This window comes from Scyliorhinus canicula, chromosome 1, assembly GCF_902713615.1.
Source record: "Scyliorhinus canicula chromosome 1, sScyCan1.1, whole genome shotgun sequence".
Lineage (NCBI taxonomy): Eukaryota > Metazoa > Chordata > Chondrichthyes > Carcharhiniformes > Scyliorhinidae > Scyliorhinus > Scyliorhinus canicula.
In genome coordinates this window covers 208,529,881-208,555,924 of record NC_052146.1, presented here as the reverse complement: position 1 = coordinate 208,555,924, position 26,044 = coordinate 208,529,881, and the positions used below count along the sequence as shown (strand labels likewise).

General features: G+C 46.2%; 1 protein-coding gene across 1 annotated transcript in view; it reads right to left on the bottom strand.

The window, feature by feature from the left end:
- The window catches only part of LOC119971330, a 121,400-nt gene that overhangs the window by 21,966 nt on the left and 73,390 nt on the right, over positions 1 to 26,044 (bottom strand). The window contains exons 9-12 of the mRNA XM_038806738.1: positions 23,546 to 23,680; positions 17,245 to 17,363; positions 7,184 to 7,372; positions 5,747 to 5,925 (exon numbers count right to left, since the gene is read on the bottom strand). Coding sequence (XP_038662666.1) covers positions 5,747 to 5,925; positions 7,184 to 7,372; positions 17,245 to 17,363; positions 23,546 to 23,680 — 622 coding nt within the window. The remainder of the gene's footprint in view (positions 1 to 5,746; positions 5,926 to 7,183; positions 7,373 to 17,244; positions 17,364 to 23,545; positions 23,681 to 26,044) is intronic.

Sequence of the window (26,044 nt, the reverse complement as noted above, 5' to 3'; positions counted from 1 at the left end):
GTTGCCCAGCATTTGGGCCACATAGTCTGTGTGGTTCCTACCTTCGATTCCCTCTGGCAGGTCTAGGATCCGTAGGTTTTGACACCTCGACCGTTCTCCTGGTCTTTGATTTCCCCTTCGAATTCCCCTGTTTTGTGACCAGCCTCGCCACCTCTTTCTCCAGGGTGACAATCCGATTGCCCAGTTCTGTTGCAGATTTTTCCAGCTCTTTGATCATTTTCTCCTGGGCTTCCAATCGCCTCTCCACCTTCTCTAAGGCCACCTGCATGGTCGCCAGAGCTTCGCCAAACGCACCCTTGACCACAGCTTGGATGTCCGATTTTGTCACTTCCCAATGCTCTCTCTCAATTCTATTGAAGAAACATCTTCCACCCATCCCCTCATTTGGGGGGGGGGGGGGGGGGGGGGGGGGGGGGGGGGGTGGCGAGGACCTGCAAAGTCAATGCGAACATGGGACCATAGCTTCCTGGGCCACTCCCGGGGTGCATCCGTCTGCCAGTGGGACCTTCTGGTGCTCCTGGCATGGGGCGCAATTGCGGGCCACCCACTCGATCTCAGCATCCAATCCGGGCCACCAAACGTAGCTGCACGCCAACATTTTCATTTTGATCACGCCAGGATGCCCGGTATGGAGGTCTTTCAGCATGGGTACACGCCCCCGTTTGGGTTGTTATGGGCCAGGATTTAGAAACTCCAAAGTATATTATGGAGTTCATCTGACCTACAAATTTTTGTTGAATTTGGCTAGGATCAGCACAACAGCCTTCACTTCAGGTGTGATTCAATAGTCTTCCTAGACACTTTAATCAAAATAAGCTTTATTCTAAGAACTTACTTAACATTTATATAAACACACAGCAATAATTTGTATCAATTATAAACATAAAGACATCCCGCAGCTACAGTAACCTATCTATAACATTTAATGAATTCCCCCTTAACTGTTCCAATTCAAAAACAAAATCCCATAAACCAAAACCCCTTTTCAAGGGCGTGGCCCAGTACTCTGTATTCTCACTTGAATAAGACTGGCTCTTCCTGAGATTCTGACCCTGTCTCACCAGCAGGCTTTGTTCATATGTACTAGATGCTGTGGTATGAAGAGGCAAGAGTTCAGCTCCTTTTTCACCAACACACCTTTAATGGTTCAAACTCACTCTGCACAGAACTCTACAGATCATCACAAACTCCAGAGTCCACCAGAAGCCCCTTTACATATCAGTGTCAATCATTGAACACTTAACATAAATGAGACAATCATTGAACACTTAACATAAATGAGACAACTAATTGCAATGTCTCTTAACCCATTACTTAACAGGTTTAAACCCTTCCGGAAAGCAAACTATATCTTAAAAGCCACCACCAAGGTGATTATTACTGGAACAGCTGTTTAAAATGAAACTAGAGAGAGACAGGCCAAAACACTTCTTTCCCCTGTCTGTGTCCACAGCAGCCAAATGTGAAAGCAAAACCAAAAACAGCTCACAGAGCCACAGCCCAGATCCACCCACACAACGCCATCACTGAAGCCCTTTCTTAAAGGGACACTCCCATGATAGGCACAACCATCCACGTTCCCCACAGAATGACGCCGTTTTCAACACTCAATTTTGTAACTTGGAGGTGTAGGCCCTCAGCCCATCTGTTATTGCCCTATGACGGGCCCCCTTATTGAACCATATGTCAGTCCTTGATAACTCTGGGTTGGCATGGGTCCTTCGTCAATCATGTGCTGCCGGTACGGGCAAATGTTCATAAAATGGAGGGTGGCTGCGACAGAGCTGGTGGCTTTGTGGATAGGGGCAGACGGTTCAACATGTCCGCGTGCGGGATTCTTGTGCCTGGGTGACACTTTAAAGTATACTCGTGGACAGACAGAAGCAGGGCCCACTGCTGAATCCAGGCTGATGCTATCGGTGGAATCACCCGATCTTCCTTGAATAACCCCGGCAGGGGCTTGTGGTCGGTATATACTGTGAATGGCCATCCATAAACGTCCTGGTGGAACTTCTTCACCGCGTACACAACAGCCAAGTCTTCCTTTTCTATCTGTGCGTAGCCCCGCTCGGCGTCTGCAAGCGTGTGGGACGCAAAGGCTGTTGGTTGCTCCAAGTCATCGGGTATGCAGTGTGCCAGGACTGTCCAATGCCAGGCACCGCACGTGAGGAGCAGGGGTCTGTCTGTGTCAAAATGGGTTAGCAATTCATCTGACAAGAGACGCAGCTTCACCTCTTTATACGCCTTCTGGTGCGGGGGGCCCCAGTCCCTTTCAGCCCCTTCTTTAGCAGTTGATAGAGTGGCTGAGCAGCCTGGCCATCCTGGGTATGAACTTGCCGTAGTAGTTCACCAGGCCTGGGAAAGAGCGGAGCTCCATTTGATCCTGAGGGAATGGGGTCTGGTGAATTGCCTGCAACTTTTCGTCTGGATGGAAATGTCTGCTGGCCACTCAGTAGCCTAGATATGTGACGTCCGGAGGCGGACCCCGGCCAAAGCAAACCGCTCAAAGACCTCGGTTAGGGTCTCCGTATGTTCCTGATGCGAGGTCCCGGTGATGAGAACATCATCCAGGTAGACGGCGACCCTTTGTAGCCCTAGCCTGCTATTCTCTATAACCCTCTGAACTATCGCACAAGCCGAGGATATTCCGAATGGCAACTGCGTAGGCTTGTACAATCCCCAATGGGTATTGATCGTCACATATTTCCGGGAATTTGGTTCGTGTACCAGCTGCAAATACGCGTGGCTCATGTCTCGATTAGTGCTCACTGTACTGCCACTGAGCCGGGCGTAGAGAGATCTTCGATCCGAGGGACCGGGTAATGGTCAAGGCAGTTTATGGTCATTTTATAGTCCCTACAGAACAAACCAACCCATCTGGCTTCAACACAGAGACTACAGGCGCGGCCCAATCGGCATAGAGAACGGGGCAAATTCCCAGTCTACCTCGGCACGAAGTGAGTCTGGCACAAGGAGGGCGCAGAAATATCGGAGCTGGGCGTTCTCTTCCACATTTGCTGTGGCCATTGCTCCTTTAATGGTACCGAAGCCTTTGGCAAAAACCGAAGGGAACTTGATCAGCATTCCTTCTAGTCCACGGGGTACATCTGGCATTACCAATCCAAAAGTAGATGAAGCAGCCAATCATGCCCCAATAGGCTGGGCCCGTCAACATGGGCTACCACCAATGGTAGGCATACGGACTGGTCTCTGTGTGCCACGGGCACCTGGGCAGTGCCTTCGATTTCTAAGGGCTCCCGGTATACGTGGCCAGTCAGCACCCTGTGTCACGAAGCTCCAGCGTCTGAAGATCCGTCCGTATGGCTGTAAATGTACGAAAGCTGACAACAGAAACAACCTCTCGCGTATCTGGTTCCATCTCGGTGGAGTGTCTGTTTAGCAGCAGCGTCACCCAGATAGGTGCCGCTCTGGGGCCAGTGACATAGAGCAGTGGCAGGGGTGGCTCCTCGGCTTCCACGTCCTCTAGGAAATGCCTGCAGCCTCTCTGCAGGGTTGACGACTGGTCCGATGTCGGGGTATGGCACCCTTGCATGATTGTCCGGAGCCTGATTCCTGGCCTTGGCATCCAGCTCGATACTGGCATCCACCACCGGGGAACTCCGAGTCGGGAGAAGCTCCATGGTCGATCCGGGGTGAGTCACAGTGACAGTTGTGGGGCCTATGGTGACATCCATCCTGGGACGTTCCCGCACCGACCTTCTGCTTGTTGTTGGCCGGCGGTCTCAATGACGCCCAGTGTTCAGGACCGCTTGGCCCCGGAGTTCTTGGAGTTCATGGCTGCCATTTTCCTGGGAGAGTGCTATGTCGACGGCCCTGTCGAGGGTCAGGGGTGTCTCTATTAGTAGCTTCCACTGCGTTTCCCAGTTCTGAAGTCCGCAAACGATGCGGTCCCGCAGTGATTTAGTCAGGGCAGCTTCGAACGCCCAGGGTCTTCCCCGGTGGACTCTGCTGGCATCTGCAAAGTGGTATGGAAGCAGTACCGTTTGACCATAATCGGGGCTGTGAATTCAGGTGACGCCCTACCGGCCTATCAGCGTGGCAAACGGCAGACCACCTGGCCAGTCTGGGTCAGTGAAGTTCCTTATAAGTGCATAAGTTGGTCTGCCAATGGTGATCAGTAAGGTGACGGTCTGTCACTCATCATTGGCTGTTTGTGCAAAAAAATGTTGAAGTCTTTCAGCATACTGTGCTCCATCATCTGAGTTAGCGTCAAAAGGCTCGTGTTTTCCTATGTGTGCCGGCTGGAGAGCGGGCTCCTGAGGTATTTGAAAAATTTTTTCAGTACTAGCTGCCTTTGGCATCTCTATTTGATCTTCATCGCCAGTGTTGTAGACGGAGGTAAAGACTCCACAAGATTCCAGGCTGGCAGGATACAACTCTCTTTGCTCTCACACTCGATAGAGCAATCACTCCACCCCACTTTCTGCAGGATCATCTTCCCCGACCTACTCCCAGGTTGGAGTTTATATCCTGTGGGGGTTCCTCCAATTGGGAGAAAGCTCCACTTTCCTATTCACCTGGGTAGCTCATACCCTGAGGTGTAGGAGGGGAATCAGATGTAGTACAAGTTCTGTCCCCTTGGGGGTCATAACAGCACCTCATCTCAAAGTTGCATATCAACCATTTTGGATCCTGGAACTTGAAGTAGAACATGAAAAATACTGTGAATTCTGGTCAATTTTGATGAATCTATCTTGGGGGAAGATTAATTCAATGTATTGCATGGAGGCCATACAAAAAATGGAAAATATTCCCTGTTCAGTCTGCAATGGTGATATTACAGGATTAAATCCCTCAGTACCAATGTCATTGTATGTTAATGACATGGATGCACAACACATCTGTGCCCCAATGGACATCACATTGGAGCTGGTTTAGCACACTGGGCTAAATCGCTGGCTTTGAAAGCAGACCAAGGCAGGCCAGCAGCATGGTTCAATTCCCGTATCAGCCTCCCCGAACAGGCACCGGAATGTGGCGACTAGGGGCTTTTCACAGTAACTTCATTGAAGCCTACTTGTGACAATAAGCGATTTTCATTTTCATTTTATTTTCACTGATTAACTGTAAGAAACAGCAGAGAGCATGGTCTGAAAGGTGTCATCTACCATTAGTGTTTCTGTCGTAAAATGTTATAATCCAATGCTATAACACAGAAGGAGGCCATTTGGCCCATCAAATGCCTTTGAAAGACATATCCAATTCGTCCCACTGCCCAGCTCTTATCCAGAAAAACCTGAAAATGCTTTCCCTTCAAATACTTATCCAATCCCTTTTTGAAAGCTACCATTGAATCTGCTGCCTGTGTCTATTACAACAGCACATTCCTGGTACCATAACTCACTGCATGAAACAAAAAAGTTACCTATAGTTTGACCTTTGGTCTATCACCTTTAATCTGTGTCCTCTGATTACCTATCCTTCTGCTATTGACATGTTTCATCTCCTTTGCTCTATCAAAGCCATTCATGATTTTGAACATCTCCATCAAATCTCCTCTTAACCTTCTCTGCTCGAAGGAGAGCAACCCAGCTCCTCCAGTCTCTCCACATAACTGAAGTCCCTCACCTCTGGGACCATTTTAGCAAATCTCTTCTGCACTCTCTCCAAGTCCTTGATCTCTGTCCTAAAGTGTGGTGCTTAATCTCTGGCTGAAGCATCTATTATTATCTAGATGGTCGCATTGATTTAGTATTTTAATATGTAGTATCTAGTAAGCCTGCACCTTTCATTGTCCAGCTGTTTACTTGCCAACGCTAGGTGTTGAAGAAGCGTTTCTTTCTTGGCTAGTTTCACTTCACTATTGCACAAATCCTCCTGTAGGTTTGGAGGGCAGGCAGACGCGATGAGAAGGTCCACTGCCTCTTGATGGAGAGAGTGAAAACACTTCTGAAGCTCAAGAATCTGAAGAGAAAGAAATCTTCATGAACTCACACAGCAATATTTCAATGTTTTAAATTCATTCATGAGAACTGGGCGTCACTGGTTAGACCAGTATTTGTTCCCCATCCCTAATTGCCCTTGAGAGGGTGGTGGTGAGCCGTCTTCTTAAGCTGCTGCAGTCTATCAGGTGTAGATACACTTACATTGCTGATAAGTTCCAAGATTTTGACCCAGCAACAATGAGAGAACTGTGGGATATTTTCAAGTGAGGATTTTGAGTGACTTGGAGAAGAACTTGCCAGGTGATGGTGCTCCCTTGCGTCCATTGCCCTTGTCCCTCTAGGTGGTAGAGGTTGCAGGTATGGAAGGTGCTGTCGAAGGAACCTTCAGAGTTGCTGCAGTGCATCTTGGAGATGGTACACACGGCTGTCACTGTGCTTCAATAGTGGATGGAGTGAATGTTTAAGGTGGTGGGAGGGCGGCATGTGGCGCAGTGGATAGCACTGGGACTGCTGCGCTGAGGACCCGTGTTCGAATCCCAGCCCTGGGTCACTGTCCGTGTGGAGTTTGCACATTCTCCCCATGTCTACGTGGGTTTCACTCCCACACCCAAAGATGTGCAGGTTAGGTGGATTGGCCACACTAAATTGCCCCTTAATTGGAAAAAATAAGAATTGGGTACTCTAAATTTAACAAAACAAAAAGGTGGTGGATGGGGTGCCAATCAAGTGGGCTGCTTTACCCGAGATGATGTTAAACCTCTTCAGCATTTTTGGAGATGCTGTTAACCGTTACCTTAATTGAATAATAAGACAATTTGGTACGGTCTGATTCAGAGGAAAGCAGCTGTTAATATCTGACCCCCTTAGAAGTCATGAGAAAGTATTCTTTCACTTCAATTCTCTATCTTGAGGTATTCCTGACCTTCACACAATTTTACTTAAGCATGGAGAGTAGAAAAGCCGAGGATACCAATGCCGCCAGTTATTTTCACTGGGCAATTTGATTGGATAATTGATGGCGGTTATTTCAGTCTAGCACATCCTAAGTGGAAACGTACAAAAGCTCTTATCAGGTCCCAAGTATGAAGATATTTATTTGGAAAGGTAAAACACATTTTTGATGCACTATAATGGAAAAAGGTCGTGAGGAGTTTGACAATTACTCTTCAAGTCCTTTATTCCACAGTTAAGTGGCCAATTCAATCAAAATTACTGATCCGTTTTAAGATGAGAGGTTTGCTGCAGCCAGTCTTAATTAACGTGACAAGAACCATTACCTGTTGATGATTGGCTTTGAGGTTCTTTATGAGCTGCTTTAATTCCCTTATCTCATTTTCCTTAGCTCTCAATTCTGTCTGATAGTCCTGGAGTCCAATCTGTGGATGAGCATGAAGTGTAACTGGAGCAAGACCAGACTCTGGTATTTGGGCAGATTGGAAAGAATCATTTTTCAAATCTGATCGTGCCTGTTCAAAATTTTAAAAAGACTGCATAAGACAATGGATTTGAACACATTTAGTTAATCATCAAAGTACATGGTTGCAATAGTGGAATTCCAAAAATAAAGCTTTACTTTTTCAAAATTAGGCCCGTTGCAGTCTGTATGATGTATTAGTATCGATATGAAGTTGCAGTCTATATGATGTAATAATATCATCAATAATTAGAGAATGGTGCAGCATTGCAGGAGGCCATTTCGTCCATTGAATTTTTCTTGACTCTTTGAAAGAGTGACCCAATTAATCCCACTGCCTCATTCCTTCCCGACCCCCTGTAAAGTTTTAAAATAACGGATCACAATGGCAGGTGATGGATGGGTTGTCAATCAAGCAGGCTGCTTTGACCTGGATGGTGTCGGGTTTCTTGTGCCTTGTAGATAGTGGACAGGCTTTGGGGAGTCAGAGTGTTGTTGGAGCGGCACTCATCCAGGCAAGTCAGGAGGTGAGTTACTCTCCGCAGGATGCCCAGCCTTTGACCTGCATTTGTAGTCGCAGTGTTTATGTGGCGAGTGCAGTTGAGTTTGTGGTCAATGGATATTGAGGGTGGCGGATTCAACGATGGCAATGTTGTTGAATATCAATTGGAGCGATGATTAGAATCTCTGGGCGGGATCTATTGGTTGAGTTGCGCACAAAAAGCAGTGCGGCGTGGCGGTTGGCACAAAAAGCAGTGCGGAGAATTCTGCACCTTTGGGGCGGCCCGACGCCGGAGTGGTTCACGCCACTCTGACACGCCGGGACCCCATGCCCCGCCGGGTAGGGGAGAATCCCGGCCAAGATCTATAACTCATGCAGGGAAATTCACGTCAATTCAGAGTTATTCCTGAAGAGAAAAATAATTTATCGTGCGGCCACGAATAAAACAGTTAAAATTCATATTCCCCACCTTTTTAAAGATATTGTCCAGAATTCTCTGGCTGTTCGTTGGCAGCGGGATTCTCTGGTCTTGTCGGCAGTGCACTCCGCCCTGTAGGCTTCCCGGCACTGTGGGGTGGTTTCAATGGGAATTCCCATTGACAAGCAGCGGGACTAGAGAATCTCGATGCCAGCGAACGGCATGGCGAAGTTCTCCGTCCTTGCTAGCAACGATAGCGGGGCGGACTCGCAATGGAGAATCAGCCTGTTCTTACATAGAAAATATAAATGTTCTTGAAAGCTCGCAAACCAAGTTCAGTATTCAAAGGGTTAAGTGAAAAACAGTCAAAATACCAAAGCGTGTGATCTTTTTTCTGACCTTGATCACAAGGGGCAACTCAAAGGGGGATGTTTTAGCGCCCTCTGGTCTTAGACCACCCCTACAGCAGAATCCTCACAAGCTAAGACTTTGGATGTTTCTAAAACTGCCTAGCCTCAATTTTATCAGGAGTCAATTGTGAAATGCAGTTTTTGACTTCTGGAATCTCAGGTGTTGTTATTGGTAAAGAAATAAGAAAGATGAATGATACTTTTTTGTGCAGAGAGTGAATCATCTTGTATTCCAAACGTAATTTCATATCCTAAATTTTATTAGTTTCCAACTTGAACATACTTCCTCCATGGCCCTTTCCCTGTTCCCACTCCTACCTGTTGTATTATAATTATTATATAGGGTGCGATCTACCGGCCATGTGGTGCAACTTGGCCGATAGAAGCTGGGAGATCCCTCTCCCAGGATCTACCTGGTTTGCATGCCTCGCTAGACTTAATGCAATCTCGTGAGACGTTGCGATGTGACTCCTGCCCATTGTGGGCGTGATCACTTTTTGGAAAATATGCATATTAGAGCGAGGCAGCCAGTCTCACTCTAATATGCAGTTTCCCAAGGCACCGGAGTTGTTGGGATCGATCCCCTTTACCTCAGAGACCTGGGGCGAGCTCTGTTCAGTGCTGGTTTCCACAAACAGGGACCAGATGGAATGTGGGGGGTCTGCCAGGGGATCAGAGGCTCCCAGGTGCATTCCTTTGAGCAGGGTGGCACCCTGGCACTGCTGGTGCTACCTGGACACTCTGGCAGTGCCAGACTGGCATTTTTTATGTGGTGGTGATTGGGCCAGGTTTTGGGGGGATGCGGGGGTTGGGCCTCATAGTGAGTTGGGGCTTCGGGTGGGGGGGGGGGAGGTCAGGAGTCATGTCGGGAGCTCCAGAGATCAGGACTCCATTTTTAAATGGCGTCCCAATCTCTTGCTACACTGGTGAGTGATGGGTGGAGCTCCTCAGTGCAGACAACAGGGCTGTGTGCGGCCTTGGCCGTACGTTCCCCACTGAGGCCCCCTATCTAACCTGAGGGACATTTGATAGCATTTTGCTTCTCAGCGCCGTGAGCGGTGGGAAACACACAGCTAAGTGCTATGGGACTTTGTTCCTATTTAGTTAAATCGCGTCCATTGTCTCAAACGGTTTCTCCTCCAGTGCCCCACTGTTAGCTCTGGTGTATCTCTGGCCTCCTCCTTTTCATCATTTACACATTACACATTCCCAACATTATTTGGGAAGAGTTGGGATCAGCTTTCACACACATGTTAATGGCGTCCAAATCCACCTCACTATTACTTCCACCAATCTTGGTTGTTTCCACTGGGTATCTGACTTGGAGACTTTAAAGAATCCCAAATTCCTTCAGCCAAGTGGTATCACAGCCATAACCATCCTCTTGAACAGCTGTGCAGCACTAGCATCGTCGTAGTCTACCTCCCACCAGCTGACACCTTAAGCTGGGTCCACAGTTGTATTGTCAGCCTTGAGATTGGCTTCTTGTCCCTCATCTTCTGCTGCATCAAGATTGTTCGCATTTCATCTCCAGGGCATTGGCCATCTCATCCCCTCCCTCTCTTAAATGTGAGACGATTGCTTTGTGTCCTAATCTTTCAAGGTAGACCCTAAATTTCCTGAAACGGAATTGAGCTGCTCCCAAGACCAGGAAAGTAGAATGGAGTTAGAGGATCCTGCACAATCTTATTGAATGGTCGAGCAACCTCAAAGGCTATCTGGCACCCCAGCCTACTCTCACTCATACATGTGATGTTATATTTACCGTTGCCAACTGTGGTTAAATGCATTAATCACATGACTTCCCTCACATTCCAGCCATTAGTCGGCCAACACTTCCGTACTTGTGATGCACAGCTTTCCTACGCCAATGGGAAACAAAGAGACCCATTGAACAATGTTTGACTGTCAGCAAAATGGAACTTTCACCCCATTTTATTTTTATGTCTGGTAAAGAGAAATATTCAAAGAAAATTTTAACAAGTCCAATCCCTATGATGTTTCTCCAGGATTGCGCATAGCTGTTTCCTGGAGACTGATCTTCAATTCATGCTGGGGGTCTGGGTTGAGGTGGGGGAGGATGGAGGTGGTAATTGGCAACTCTACTTATGTTCCACTGCTCTTAAAACCCTAATCCCTCATAGCTGGAAAGCTCCAACACTCTCCAGTGACTTGCAGCCTCCTATTGCATCCATGAACAAATCTCAGAAAATATCCTTGTTCTCAGGACAGAAAGGGCAGTGAATTGAAATGTTATCTCTGTTTCTCGCTCCTCAGATACTGCCTGACCTGCTGAGTGTTTTTCAGCATCTTCTGTTTTCATTTGGAATGACTCGCCAGTGATGCTGTTCCAAAAAATTCCTGGTTCATATTTAAGGGTCAGGATACTTAATAATCCTTTTCATCTTTAGATGCTTATCGGCTGAATGTACACAAGACAATGAGAACTGGTGTTGCTTTACGAATGTGCAACAGAATGCCAAAGCGTGACGTACAGGTGTGGGCTTGAACTGAGGCCCAGAATCAACAGAAATAGTTCAGTCTGAGCTGATCGCTTCCTTTACCTGTGTCTACTTCTTTTCAAACAACATTTCCTTTCTTTCTGAAGCAGAAAGTGCAAGTTTACAGGTATGATAGCTGGACCAGTAACCCAGAGGCCTGGACTAATGATCTGGACACTTGCAATGTAGGCCCACTAAAGCATGGGGGAATTTACATTCTTCTCATTAAATAAATCTGGAATTTTAAAACAAAAGCTGGTATTAGTAACAATGATCATGGATTGATGTAAAAATCCATCTGGTTCAGGGAAGGAAATCTGCTGTCCTCGCCTGGTCTGGCTTGGATGTGACTCTGGACACACAGTAATGTGGTTGACTCTGAAAAGGCCTAGTAAGCCACTCAGCTGTCAAGAGAGTGGCTCACCACCACCTTCCTGAGGGAAATTAGGGATGGACTATGAATACTGGCCTTGTCAGTGATGACCATATGCTGTGAATGAATAAAAGGATATGCTTAAAGAAGCAACAAAATTCAGGCTTCTGGGTGTCTGGAGCTTAAGGCTAGTCAATCGGTCACAATGTAATGGATTGACATGACAACATGCATGCACAGGTTTACAAAAATAAACTTGGAGGAAAGAGTACCTTAAAAGGCATTTCGTAAAGGTGGAGTGTTTGGAATCTACTTATTGTTTTTAACAATATGGAGCCAAGCTGTGGGAGGTATTTCCCAGAGCAAACTTCACTCTTTCACGCTTGCTATGAATGGAGGGAAACAGTGACTAAACGCAGTTGACCGCTCTTTCCGAAGCCCCCAGCAGCTGTCCCTCCTCAAACTTGTCTCCTCCAGTCACCGCGAATCCCATAGGAATTGTGCTTGCAATCTGTTCAAGGCCAAATGTTATCCGTGTTTTAAACTTGGATGCCTGGAGAATTCTTTTCCTAAAGAAACACTCACACGAGTGTGGACATGTGTCTATCAACAGCCCAACCCGTCAGCTACTGCTCCAAGGAATTTGATAAAATACCATCCCAAATATTTAATTCAGTATATTGTGAAGCAGAGTGAGTCAGGGGGAGAGGTAGTTTCCAGGTTGGAGTCACAGCCCCTGAGATTCCTCCAGAGCCAAAAAAAACCTTAAATAATTGTTTTATTTGGAAATTATGTGGTAAAATGAACTCTTTTTCAGGAAGAGATCCAATTTATTATCTTTTCTTATGGAATAATTTCTCCTTGCAACCTAAGTTTTGGTTCCGATCTTCCATTCCATCTGCAGTTTCTCCTCACTGTCTTATGCTAAGTTCTCCATCAGGGTCAAAGTTATTTACCTCCATCTTTCCTTTTTGTTTTTATCCCTGCCCCCTTTCATCAAATAAATCTAGGAGTTACTTTTTTCATGTTTTTATTTGCTGTTTGGCACCTGTAGCTGTAGCGTTTAATTGCACGGTTTTGATTTTATTTTTATTCGTTCATGGGATGTGGGCGTTGCAGGCTGTGCCAGCATTTATTGCCCAACCCTAATTAAGTTAAGAGTCAGCCATATTGCTGTGGGTCTGGCGTCACATTTAGGCCAGACCAGGTAAAGACGACAGATTTCCTTCCCTAAAGGACATTAGTGAACCAGATGGGTTTTTACGACAATCGGCAATGGTTAGAGCTCTGGTAACGTCCTCCACAAATATCACTTCACACCCCGAAACAGATTGGTCATCATTAGACTTTTAATTCCTGATTTTTATTGAATTCAAATTTCACCATCTTAGAATATGGGGAATGACTATACACACTATGCTTGAATTCCCTGCAATGTAGATGGTTAAGAGGTGCTTTGATTGGGCTTGTTTGGGTTTTGAAAGGAATCAACAATCTCATAGCCATCTCCAAGTCTTCGCACTGGGAACCTCTACTGGGGCAGTCTGGATTTAGATGAAATGGCTCTGAGAGTATGCAAAGAGGAACAATAGTTTCATAGCCACCATTAGACTTCTAATTCCAGATATTTATTGAATTCAAATTTCACCATCTGCCATGGTGGGATTCGAACCTGGGCCCCCAGAGCATTACTCTGGGTCTCTGGATTACTAGTCCAGTGACAATGCAGCTATTTCATCGCCTCCCCTTCATGCTTCATACATGTATATGGCATTGTTCCATTTTGTGTTGCAGTTCACCCAGGAAGTCTGAGTTACTGTGACAACATGCACACTTAAATGCTTGTTGTAGTTTGGAGTCATGTATGGTGATGGTAGAGGTTTCAACGTTCTTTCCATCTTATACCTAAACAGGAATCTCTCCTGCTCTTGCATCCTGTCGTTGACATGTGTTGGAAGTGTTTAGAGGTTGCTACAACACATGTTTTTGTGGCATTATGAACATACCTTTCTTGGCTATCAAATCCTGGAGTGAGCTTCTGGCCCTGAGGCAGAGTTGCTACCCACTGCGCTTCAAGACCTCCTCGTTAACTTGTGTAACGCCACCCTAATTCCATTGGCACACAGCCTAACTCCTGATTCAGTGCCTGGAAATCTAATCATTATCTTTTACCAATGGGGCAGCAGGTGACACAATGGTTAGCACTGCTACCTCATGGCGCCGAGGTCCCAGGTTCGATCCCGGCACTGGGTCATTGTCCGTGTGAAGTTTGTACATTTTCCTCGTGTTTGCATGGGTTTCGCCCCCACAACCCAAAGATGTGCCAGGTAGGTGGATTGGCCACGCTAAATTGCCCCTTAATTGGAAAAAATGAATTGGGTACTCTAATATTAATTTTTTTTAAATTATCCTTTACCAATATGGCAGGCAAAACACTTCCAACATGGAATGTGTGCACACACACACACACACACACACACATGCATGCATGCATGTGCAGACGCACTCATACTGCACGTCCATATTGGAGGAGAAAGCACCTGTTTTTACAGATATAAAACAGCCAATGAATTTCGAGGCTGTTGTGTTTTGTTCTGTTCCACCGTGGAGTCAATGCAACACTAAAGTGAAGTTAGTTGCGTTTGCAATAGCTACCTGCTCTTATTTACAGAGGTATATTTGAAGTCCGAACTTTTACAATATGATTGCTTAACATGTCCATTACTTAATGCCTGTAATTAAAAACAAGTGCATCGAGGGAGTTAATATGAGCGTGTTAAAAATTCCTGCAGAAACACCTTGTGAAAGCAACTCAGCTGAACCAAACCCAGAGTGCACAGCCCCAGAACGGGCTGTCAATCTTTAAGGAGTGTTTACTTATTCAGTAACCTTGTCCAGGATCAATAATATCATTTCCTCTCAAAACAAAGAGGGCATTTCGTATAAACTTGCCCCTTTTCCCTTTGATACTGTTGAAGTGAGCGTCGTTTCAGGTTTTAGTATTTACTTTTTTCTCTGGAACCACTCATTTTGTATTGACACAGCCCACACTCTAATACCCCAAATTTGTAATCAAGCAACTTTTGAGATCGTGGTTTCAAAGAAATGTTGCTGACAGCTGCAACAGTATTCTGGTGTTCCTGTATGTTCAAAGAAATAATATGTAGAAATGGAGAAATAAATTAACGGAAGAAAGTTTTGTAATCTAAAAAGATAGGACAGACTGCGAGAGTGAGAGAAAAGAGAGAGGATATTAGCTAATGTTCCATTACAAACCCATTAACAGGCTGGTTTGGTCCACGTTAGACAGTCAGGAGCATAGATAAAGACAGGGAATATTCAACCACAGGTTTGTCCCGGGGAGGATGGATGGTGGGTTCCAGAGCTGGCAAAGGGCAGACATCAGAAGGATGGGAGATCTGTTCATAGACGGAAGCTTTCCCAGTTTGAAGGCGCTAGAGGTCAAATTTAATCTGCCACCAGGAAACGCCTTTAAATATCAGCAAGTACGAGCCTTCCTGAAAAAACAGGTAGTGGCCTTTCCGATGCTGCCGCCACTGAGGATACAGGACAGGGTGGTCTCCGGCACCTGGGTGGGGGAGGGGAAGGTGTCGGATATCTACCAGGAACTACAGGAGGCGGAGGAAACCCCGGTGGAGGAGCTCAAGGGCAAGTGGGAGGAGGAGCTAGGTGAGGTGTTGGAAGCGGGTCTGTGGGTAGAGGTCCTGGGCAGGGTTAATTCCTCCTCATCATGTGCCAGGCTCAGTCTAATTCAATTTAAGGTGGTCCATCAGGCACACATGACCGCAGCGAGAATGAGCAAGTTTTTTGGGGTAGAAGACAGTTGTATGAGGTGCAAAGGCAGCCCTGCAAACCATGTTCACATGTTTTGGGCATGCCCGGAGCTTAGAGAGTTCTGGCAAGGGTTCTCGAGGGCAATGTCCAAGGTGCTTAACACACGGGTGGTGCAGAGTCCACAAATAGCGATCTTTGGAGTGTCAGAAGACCCAGGAGTTCAGGGGCGATAGAGGCCGACGTCTTGGCCTTTGCCTCCCTAGTAGCCCGGAGACAGATTTTATTAATGTGGAGGGGCTCGAAGCCCCTGAGTGTAGAGACTTGGGTTAACGACATGGCTGTGTTTCTCAGCCTCGAGAAAATAAAGTTTGCCTTAAGAGGGTCTACGCTCGGGTTCTCTCGGAGGCGGCAGCCGTTTGTCGACTTTCTCGGGGAAAATTAAAATGTCAGCAGCAGCAGCAATCTGTAGGGTGGGGGGGGGGGGGGGGGGTGAGTGTTTCATTGGGATGGTGTGGGAAGACTGAGTCGCGTGGGGTAATGTCTATTTAATTGTTATTGTATATTCTCTTTTTGCACTATGTTAATGTTCACTCTAGTTTGTTTTGTTATTATTGTTACTACTGTTTTATTATGAAAAATTCTGCAAAACCTTAACAAAAATACTTTTTAAAAAAAGACAGGGAATATTCAGTGGGCAATCTGGATTAGTTCAGCACTTTATAGCATTGATACCCTAGCTGTTAATAAAAAAAATTCATCCTTTCTGCGATATTTCTACAATATTTATTAAAACATCATACAGCAGATAGTTAGAGCACAGGAAGAGGCCATTCAGCCCATCGTGTCTGTAACTGCCTTCCAATGAGCAATGCAATTAATGCCATTCCCCCACCTTCTCCCCGTAACCCTGCACATTCTTCCTTTTCGGATAACATTCCAATTCCAACTTGAAATGCCTGGAATGAACCTGTCTCCACCAACCTCTCAGACAGTGCATTCCAGATTCTAACCGCTCACCACGTGGAAAAGGTTTCTCCTCCTGTCTCCATTGTTTATTTTGCCAATTCCCTTCAGTCTGTGTCTCCTCGTTCTCTGTGCCCTCCGTCAGTGGGAAGTTCCTCCTCATTAACTCTGCCCCTCATGATTTTCAACACTTCGATCAAATCTCCTTTCAAACCTTCTCTTCTCCAAGGGAAATAGTCCCAACTTCTCCAATCTATCTGCGTAGCTGAAGTTCCTCATCCCTGGAACCATTCTCGTGAATCTATTCTGCGCTCTCTCTCTAACGTCTTCACATCTTTCCTAAAGTGTGGTGCCCAGAACTGGTCACAATACTCCAGCTGAGGTTGAACCCAGTGTTCAATGCAAGTTGAATATAATCTTCTTACTCTTGAACTGGGCCCCTGTTAATAAAGCCTAGGATACTCCATGCTTTATTAACTGCGCTCTCAACCTGTCCTACCACCTTCAATTGCTGGTTTTAAAATTGTTTTCAGATTTTTCTCAGTTTTGCTTCCACTTGTGTGCAGAGAAATTACGTGAAAAATCCTTTGCAGGAATATTGGCCGAAATCCTTTGGTCTGGCCCGCCGCAGGAATTGTGGGTAGGACAGGTGATTTGATGGATTGGTGAAAGGTTTGTTGACCTCGGGCAGGAATTTCTGATTCCGGGGCAGGTAGGACTGGATAATCCCACCCCTTGTGAAATAAAATTTGGCCGGGAAAATGCTAATTTGTTAAAATACTGCTTTCCAATACTGTTATTGGGCCATAAACTAAAGGGGGGAAAAGAGGAATTGTTTTGTATTTCATTAAAAGATGGATTGTACTCATTAATTCAGCTTGGCTCTTAGCTTCACAATTCTGCAGTCATTCTTCATCTTCATAGTCATGTACTCACGGACCAAGATCTGATGTCGAACCTACCCCTTTTTCCAACCTGTTGAGATTAGCACTCGCTTTCTTGCACAGTTTTAGTTTGAGCTCTTTTTTCTCCACAAGCTTCAGTTCACTGATTTGTTTCTCTGCTTGCAGTTCCTCGGTCTCTGTTGACAAACACATTTGCTTGTTTTAGTTTTGTGCATCACCGCCTCAGACATCCCTTTCCCATGATCCCTTTATTTGCAACAGACTGTGAAGGTGAGGCGTGCATTGATTGCTTTGTATACAAAATTTTTACATGAGTTGCCATCATTTTCCCAACTCTCCATTTAACCAGCCGGTCACTTGACTTGTTCCTAAGTTCCCAACATCTTATCCTCAGTCCCCAACATGCCCCTTTCCCACCCCGGCTCTTTGATTGTCCAACTTTCCTTCAGCAGCCTCACGATAGCTCGCACCATCAACCTGATTCCATACTTCATTGCTCTCCCCATCGTCTTCAAGACTATCTCCATCACCCACTTCTGCAATAGCTATTCCCTGACAGTAGATGCTCTTCCCTGGCTGGGGAATGTAAAAATAGAAGTCAGAATCTCAGAATAAGGGTTCAACCATTTCGGACTGAAATGAGGATAAATTTCTTCATTCAGAGCATTGCGAATCTTCGGAGTCCTCTACTCCAGAGATTTGTGGATTCTCACTTATTGAGTATATTCAAGACAGAGGCAATAGATAGATTTTGGATACTAAGGGAATTACGAGATATGGGGATAGTTTCGGAAGGTGGAGTAGAGGTAAAGTATTAGCCATGATCTGATTCAATAGCAAAGTGCCCTAGAAGAACTGAATAGTCCCTATTACACTTCTTATGTTTTTGTGTTCTCAGTTCTTGGAAAACTGTTACTGTCAATTTTACCCTTGAAACTCATTCTTTTTTTAAAATATTTTTATTCAAGGCTTTTTATCAAAAATATACAGATTATCAGAAAAGCTACACATCAACCCAATAAACAACCACAGCCCTCCAGGTCCGCTGACCCCAACCCCGTACCCGCCTTCCCAATTTTAACCCCATCCCCCCAAGAACCCCGCCAACCCTTTGCTGACCCCCTCAATCCTCCTCGAAGAAATCAATGAACGGTTTCCACCTCCGGGTGAACCCTTCCACTGACCCCCGCAGGGCGAACTCGACCTTCTCCAACCTCAGGAATTCTGCTAAATCGCTCACCCACACCACTGCCTTTGACGCCCCACCAAACCTTCCCCTCCCCCAGGACTCCCAGGTCTTCCGACACACCAAATATCGCCACCTCCGGATCGGAGCCACTCTCACACCCAGAGTCTCGGACGTCACATCCAAGAACCCCTGCCAGAACCCCTCAGTCTTGGACATGGCCAGAACATTTGGATGTGATTCCCGCCGCCCCCCCCCCCCCCCCCCCTCCCCCCATCCCTGCACACCGCCCACACCTGTCTTCCATCTCCTCAAAGAATTTGCTGATCCGCCCCAACGTCATGTGGGCCCTACGTACCACTTTAAACTGGATGAGGCTTAACCTCGCATACAACGAGGACGCGTTCACTCTCTGCAAGGCCTCAGCCCATGTCCCGGCCTCCACCTCCCCTCCAAGCTCCTTCTCCCATTTGCGCTTGACATCCTCCACCAGGGCGCCCACCCACATGATCAATTCCTTCCACCCTTATTTCGGCCTCCGACAAGAACTTGTCTTGCAACAACGGAGGCAGCAGTCCCAGGAAGGACGGCACTTCTCTCCTCACATAATCCCGATTCTGCTGTTACCTAAAACCATTCCTCTTGGGCAATCCATACAATTCCTCCAACTTCCCTCACCCCGCACATTTCCCCCCAATAAACAATTCCCTGAAGTACTCAATCCCCAGCTGCCAATAACCTACCCTCCAATCCCACGTGCTCCCTACACTGCCCCCAAACCCTTAAAGCCAACACCACTGGGCCCACATATACCTGGCCAGTGAGAGCGGCAAAGGCGCCAACAACAAAGCCCTCAAGCTCATTCCCTACACAAAGCCGTCTCCACCTGACCCCAGACCGACCTCGCCTCCGCACCCCATTTCCTCACCATCGCAATATTTGCCACCTAATAATAATTCATCTATAATTCATCAAATTCGGCCCTCCCCCCCCTCGTTCCAAAAAAAACAACCGCACTGCAGCGCCTTCCCCACCCAACAAACCTCGAGATCAACCCATTAACTTTCCTGAAAAATTACTTAGGGAGAAGATAGCGAGGTTCTGAAACACAAACAGAAACCTAGGCAGCACCGTCATTTTTACTGTCTGCATCTGCCCTGCCAGACAGCGGCAAAACGTCCCACCTCTTAAAATCCGCCTTCAGCCCCTACAAAATCGAGCCAAGCTCCGCGCCATCTGAATACCAAGGTTCCTAAAGCTTGTCCCCACTACTCTGAACAGCAACTCCACTAACCTCCTTTCCTGCCCTCTGGTATTGATCAGGAATACCTCACTCTTTCCCATGTTCAATTTATATCCGTAAAACTGGCCAAATTCCCCTAAGATCTCCATAATCCCCCCAATGCTGCCCAATGGGTCTGAAATGTATAATAATAAGTCATCCGCATGCAGTGAAACCGTATGTTCGACACCCACCTGCCCAATCCCTCTCCAGTCCTTGGATGCCCTAAGCACCATTGCCAGCGGCTCTACCACGAAGGCGAAAAACATCGGGGAGAGCAGGCACCACTGTCTCGGCCCGCGGCGAAACCTTAAGTACCCCAAACTCACTCAATTCGTCCGCACACTCGCCACCGGCGCCTTATGCTGCAGCTGATGGGCCAGGATCCTATTTGCTTTCTTCCTGTATTCGTAAACTGCCCCTTAGGCTCTCCGCAACTGCCCACTGCCTTCCCAGTGGACACCAACCCAAACTCCATCTGAAGCCTCTGCTTCTCCTTCAACAACTCCTCCTCCGGCACCACAGAGTACCTCCAATCCACCCTCAAGATCTCATCGACCAGCCTCTCCTCCCACTGCACCCTTTCCCTAACTTGAGACTTATTCTTCACCACTTTGTTATTGTGGTGAGAGACATAGATATAACATTTCACTTTAAGAAAACAGCCTTAGAAACATTCAATAGTCAATAATATTGTTTAAATAGTATTTTAATACTGATTAAGACGATAAATTGCAATGTCAGCTCTGTAAATTGATTCTAGAAGATACGTAATGTAGGCCAGTATTGAGATACCCCCTGAGCAAGACTATTAGCCATGCTAAAATCTATGTGTGACAATTTCCAGAAACAATCTTCAAGACAATGACTTGTATATATGTAGCATTATTGATGTAAGAAAATGTCCCTTATGTCATGTCACAGGAACAGCTATCAAACAAAACCTGATCCTGAGCCACAATAGACAACATTCGGCAACTAAAAGCTTAACGGATGAGAAAGAGGTAGGTAGGCGAGGAGGTGTAGGGAGGGTATTCCTGAGTTTAGGACCCAGGCAATTGAGGGCATCGCTGCCAATGTTGGAGCGATTAAAATCGGGGATGTGCAAAAGGCCAGAATTGAGGGGCGCAGTCATCTTGGAAGATTGTAAAATCAAATTAATTTAATAATAATAATCTATATTAGTGTCACAAGCAGGCTTACATTAACACTGCAATGAAGTTACTGTGAAAAGCCTCTAGTCACCACATTCTGGCGCCTGTTCAGGTACACTGTGGGAGAATTCAGAATGTCCAATTTACCTATCAGCACGTCTTTCGGGACTTGTGTGAGGAAACCGGAGCATCCGGAGAAAACCCACGCAGACACGGGGAGAACGTGCAGATTCCGTACAGGCAGTGACCCAAGCCGGGGATCGAACCTGGGACCCTGGCACTGTGAAGCAACAGTGCTAACCACTGTGTGGCCATGCCATCCTAAAAGCAAATTAATTTACTGAGATAGGGTAGGCAAGAATGTGGAGGGATTTAAATAATTACTGATAGAGACTTAAATTTTAATAATTTAAATTGGCTGAGCAACAGGGAACAGAAAGTCAAGGTTAATGGATGCAGTTTGTGCTGGAGGAAGTTGTGTTGTGGAGTTCCCCAGGCGTCACTGTTGGAAGCCTTGTTATTCATAAAATATATTAATGATCCAGACCTCGGTGTACAGGATCCAGTTTCAAAGTTTGCGGATGATATAAAACTTGGAAGAAATGTGAATTGTGAGGAGGAAAGGTGTAGAATGGGCAGAAAGGTGGCAGATGAAGTTTAATGCAGAGATGTGTGGGGTGATTCATTTTTTGCAGGAAGAACAGGGAGGGACAATATAAAATAAAGGGCACAATTCTATAGTGGATATGGGAGCAAGGGACCTTTGTGTTTCTGCGCATTAATCATTGAAGGTGGCAGGATATGTTGAGAGAGTGATTAATAAAGTATACAGCATCCTGGGCTTTATTATTAGGGGAATAGAGTATAAGAGCAAGGAGGTTATGTTGAACATGCTAGTTCAGTCTGCTGTACTTTGGAGGGATGTGAAGGCATGAGAGAGAGTGCAGAAAAGATTCACGAGAATGGTTCTAGGGATGAGGAACTTCAGTTAAGAAGATCAATTAGGGAAGTTAGGACTATATTCCGTAAATAAAAGAAGGTTGAGAGGAGATTTGCCTGAGGCATTCAAAACCCACCTGGTTTACTAATGTCCTTTAGGGAAGGAAATCTGGCATCCTTACCTGGTCTGACCAACATGTGACTCCAGATCCATAGCAATGTGGTTGACTCTCAAATGCCCTCTGAAATGGGACGCAATTAAGGATGGGCATGCTGACTAAGCCAATGATGCCCACATCCCACGAATTAATTTTAAAAAATTCATGAGGACAGAATAGATAGAGAGAAACTGTTCCCATTGGTGAAAGGATAAAAAACTAGAGGGCACAGATTTAAGATGATTAGTTAAAGAAGCAAAAGTGAGAGGAGGAGACTTTATTTTTTATGCAGTGAGTGGTTAGGGTTCGGAATGTTCTGCCCGAGTGTGGTTGAGGCAGGTTTAATTGAAGTATTCAAAAGGAAATTAAACTTTTAACTGAAAAGTTAACTGAAAGGTTTAACTGAAAAGGAAGCAGGTGCAGGGTTACAGGGAGAAGGCGGGGGAATGGAACTAGGCGAGTTGCTCATTTAACACAGACACAATGGGCCAAATGACCTCCTTCTGTGCTGTAAGGTATCTGTGAAATAGATTGATGCACGATCATAACGCGAGATTGAAGGCTTTATTGCACTAGATGTTTCCCCCAGCAGCACAGGTACAAAAGGCAGCTGCTAGGGAAACACAGGCTCTTATACTCCGCCTTACTGGGCGGATCCAGCTGGCAGGCTTCACCAATGAAACAGCAGCCTCAGGTACCTCCCACACCAATGGTCTTACAGCATTATTCAGAACAACCGTAATACCTCTAATACCGACTACCACATAGATATTTAGTACAGCACAAGAACAGGTCCTTCGGCCCTCCAAGCCTGCGCTGACCATGCTGCCCGTCCAAACTAAAATCTTCTACACTTCCGGGGTCCGTATTCCTCTATTCCCATCCTATTCATGTATTTGTCAAGATGCCCCTTAAATGTCACTATCGTCCCTGCTTTTACCACCTCCTCCGGCAGCGAGTTCCAGGCACCCACTGCCCTCTGTGTAAAATACTTGCCTCGCACATCTCCTCTAAACCTTGCTCCTCGCACCTTAAACCTATGCCCCCTAGTAATTGACCCCTCTACGCTGGGAAAAAGTCTCTGACTATCCAAAAAATAATTAATACTTGCAATGGATCTGGAGTCACATGTAGGCCAGACCAGATAAGGATGCCAAATTTTCTTCTCTAAGGGGCATTAATGAACCAGATAGCATTTTATGACAATCGACTTTTATTGAATTCAAATTTCACCATTGGCAGTGGTGGGATTTGAACCTGGGTCCCCAGAGCATTACTCTGGGTCTCTGGTTTATTAGTCCAGTGACAATGCCACTATACAACTGCCTCCCCCTGATGCCCCCGTGGCAACCTACGCCCCTCCACTCAACCCATTGGCCCTTTATAGCCACCATGCCAATTTAGTGTTAGCTCATTCCAACCCATGCCCCTAATCCACCACCCTTTGACCTTGCCCCCTTGATACCAATTCACCTAGTGTCTACCATGGGCAAACCTCGGGAGCAATGCTGACAGAAAATAAAGCTGTGTCTATTGATGGCATCACTATTTTTTACAAATCCTCATTGATTGAAAAAAATCAATACCTGAAAATCCCTTCAACCTAATCTCGCAGGAAACTGATAAGAAAACCCTTTACCCATTCTGCCGGTCACAATATTCAGAGACAGGTGACTTGTGTCTTCCACTAGTCCCAAAATTTTCCTACACGCATCAATTACTTTGGTAACCGTTGAATCCCTCGGGACCTTCAACTGGAGATTTTGTTGGAAGGCTGTGGAGAAAAAAAAGAGAACGACAAATGAAAGGGTAAAATAATCCTTTACGTGGAACTTACCAACAGAGGATCTTACACATCGAAAATAAATAGGAGGTTCCAGCTTGCCCCTTGCCACAGTGACCTATCATATAAACGTCTCATTTTGATCCGAATTAAGAGCCATGACATTCTGGGATCAAACTACCATATTATCACAATTTGACTATGGCCACTCTATATCTGAAAACAATGGGGTTATGCAAGATAATTGTTAGAATGGATTAAATGATACAATTGACTCAAGGTGGAGCATTGTTCGGAGTGGTATTGGTATTGATTGAAGAATGAGTGAGTGGCATTTGAGGGCAGAGCTAGGATACAGAAGAGCATATGCTCCATTCTGCTCACGATGGCAGGGGATGGTGGGGGGAATAGAATTGCAGACTCAAGAGGTTTGATTTCATTCAGAATCGAGTGACAAATGCCCCAGAGCGCTGTCCATGCTCAAATGTTGTGTTTATTGAAGACATAGATGATTACATTTTTATACATCAATGGAATTGGACAGAAAGCAGGAAAGTGGGGATGAGATAGAAGGTAAACCATAAACATAAACTTTGGAAGTAACACTTCAGCATCAACTGTGCACTTTACAGCCTTCCAGACTCAACATTGAGTTGGAGCATAACCTCTGCTCCATTTTGTTTTCTTTTTCTTTGTGTCAGTAGAACACCTCCACTGGCACATCTTTTGTTTCTTTTCTCACCCCCTCAACATTTCCTTTAGCCCTGGAAGACTCTTCCATCATTTAATCTGTCCTGTCTCCACTCAGTCACAGACCTCCCCTTTGTCCTTGTCCCACCCGTGCCTCGCTCAAAACCTCTTACACCTCTCACTTGTCCCACCTCTGATGAAAGGTCACAAACCTTGGAATGCATCTCTTTCTCTCTTTCCCCACAGATACTGTCAGGTCCTGCAGACTTTTCCAGCATTTTCTGCAGATTTCCAGCATCCACATTATTCTGTTTTTTGACAATGTTTGTTTGGTATCTTTGCACACTATTTTATCCCTTTGGAAATAGCTGGGAGTGATTATCGTCCTGTTGAACTGCAACATGACCAACAAGTCCTGGAATATTCATGTAGCAGTTCAACAGGATAATAACTCAGGGCTTCTCACTCAGAGACCAGGGACCTACCTGTCTGAGGCACAAGTCCTCCCCGAGAAAACCATGATCTTACTGAATGGCCAAGCAAGCTGGGGACCCTATGGTCTACTCTTGCTCCAAAATCTTCTGGAGTGGAGTACAGGTGAAATGCTGCCAAAACTGGAGCACTGTCCAGTGCAGATCATCGCAGCATGCGTGCATGCAGGGCAGCACGGTAGCATTGTGGATAGCACAATTGCTTCACAGCTCCAGGGTCCCAGGTTCGATTCCGGCTTGGGTCACTGTCTGTGCGGAGTCTGCACATCCTCCCCGTGTGTGTGTGGGTTTCCTCTGGGTGCTCTGGTTTCCTCCCACAGTCCAAAGATGTGCAGGTTAGGTGGATTGGCTATGATAAATTGCCTTTAGTGTCCAAAATTGCCCTTAGTGTAGAGTGGGGTTACTAGGTTATGGGGATAGGGTGGAAGTGTTGACCTTGGGTAGGGTGCTCTTTCCAAATGCCGGTGCAGACTCAATGGGCCGAATGGCCTCTTTCTGCACTGTAAATTCTATGATAATCCCAAATACTTAGAGGGTTCTGTTGGTGGGTTGAAAATCTCCCCATAAATAAAAGCAAAATACTGCAGATACTGGAAATCTGAAATAAAGGCCGCCATCATACGGCCTCTTGTGAGATTTACTGTGCTTGGGCTGCCTCACGAGATCTAACGAGATCTCGCGAGACGTTGCGATCGTCCTCACTGGGCGTAATCCAGATTTGCATATTTAGGTGAGCAGTTAGTTTCACTTAAATATATCTGCGCCAGAGTATCCCAAGGCCCGGGATCAAACGTCCCCATTTGGGAGACCCCACCATGGTGCCGTTTAGCACTGGTTTCCACAAACATGGACCAGGCATAGCGGCACTTGGGGGGGAGAGGAGTCTCCGAGGCGAACAGGTGCCCCAGGTGGTCGGGTTCTGGGTAGGGTGGTACCCTGGCACTGAGGATGTCACTGGGACACCTTGGCACTGCAAGCCTAACTCCTCAGCACTGCCACCCCAGGCACCAAGGAGACCCGAATCGAAAGGTTGGGGTATTGGGGGTGCCTGGAGGTTGCGGTGGGGATAAGAGATCAGCCTCGATCTTTTCCTGCATTAATGAGCTGAGATTGTCAGTGCAGGAGGTGAGGTAAGTGCAACCTCAATGGGTCGTTCCCTGCAGAAGCCCCCCAA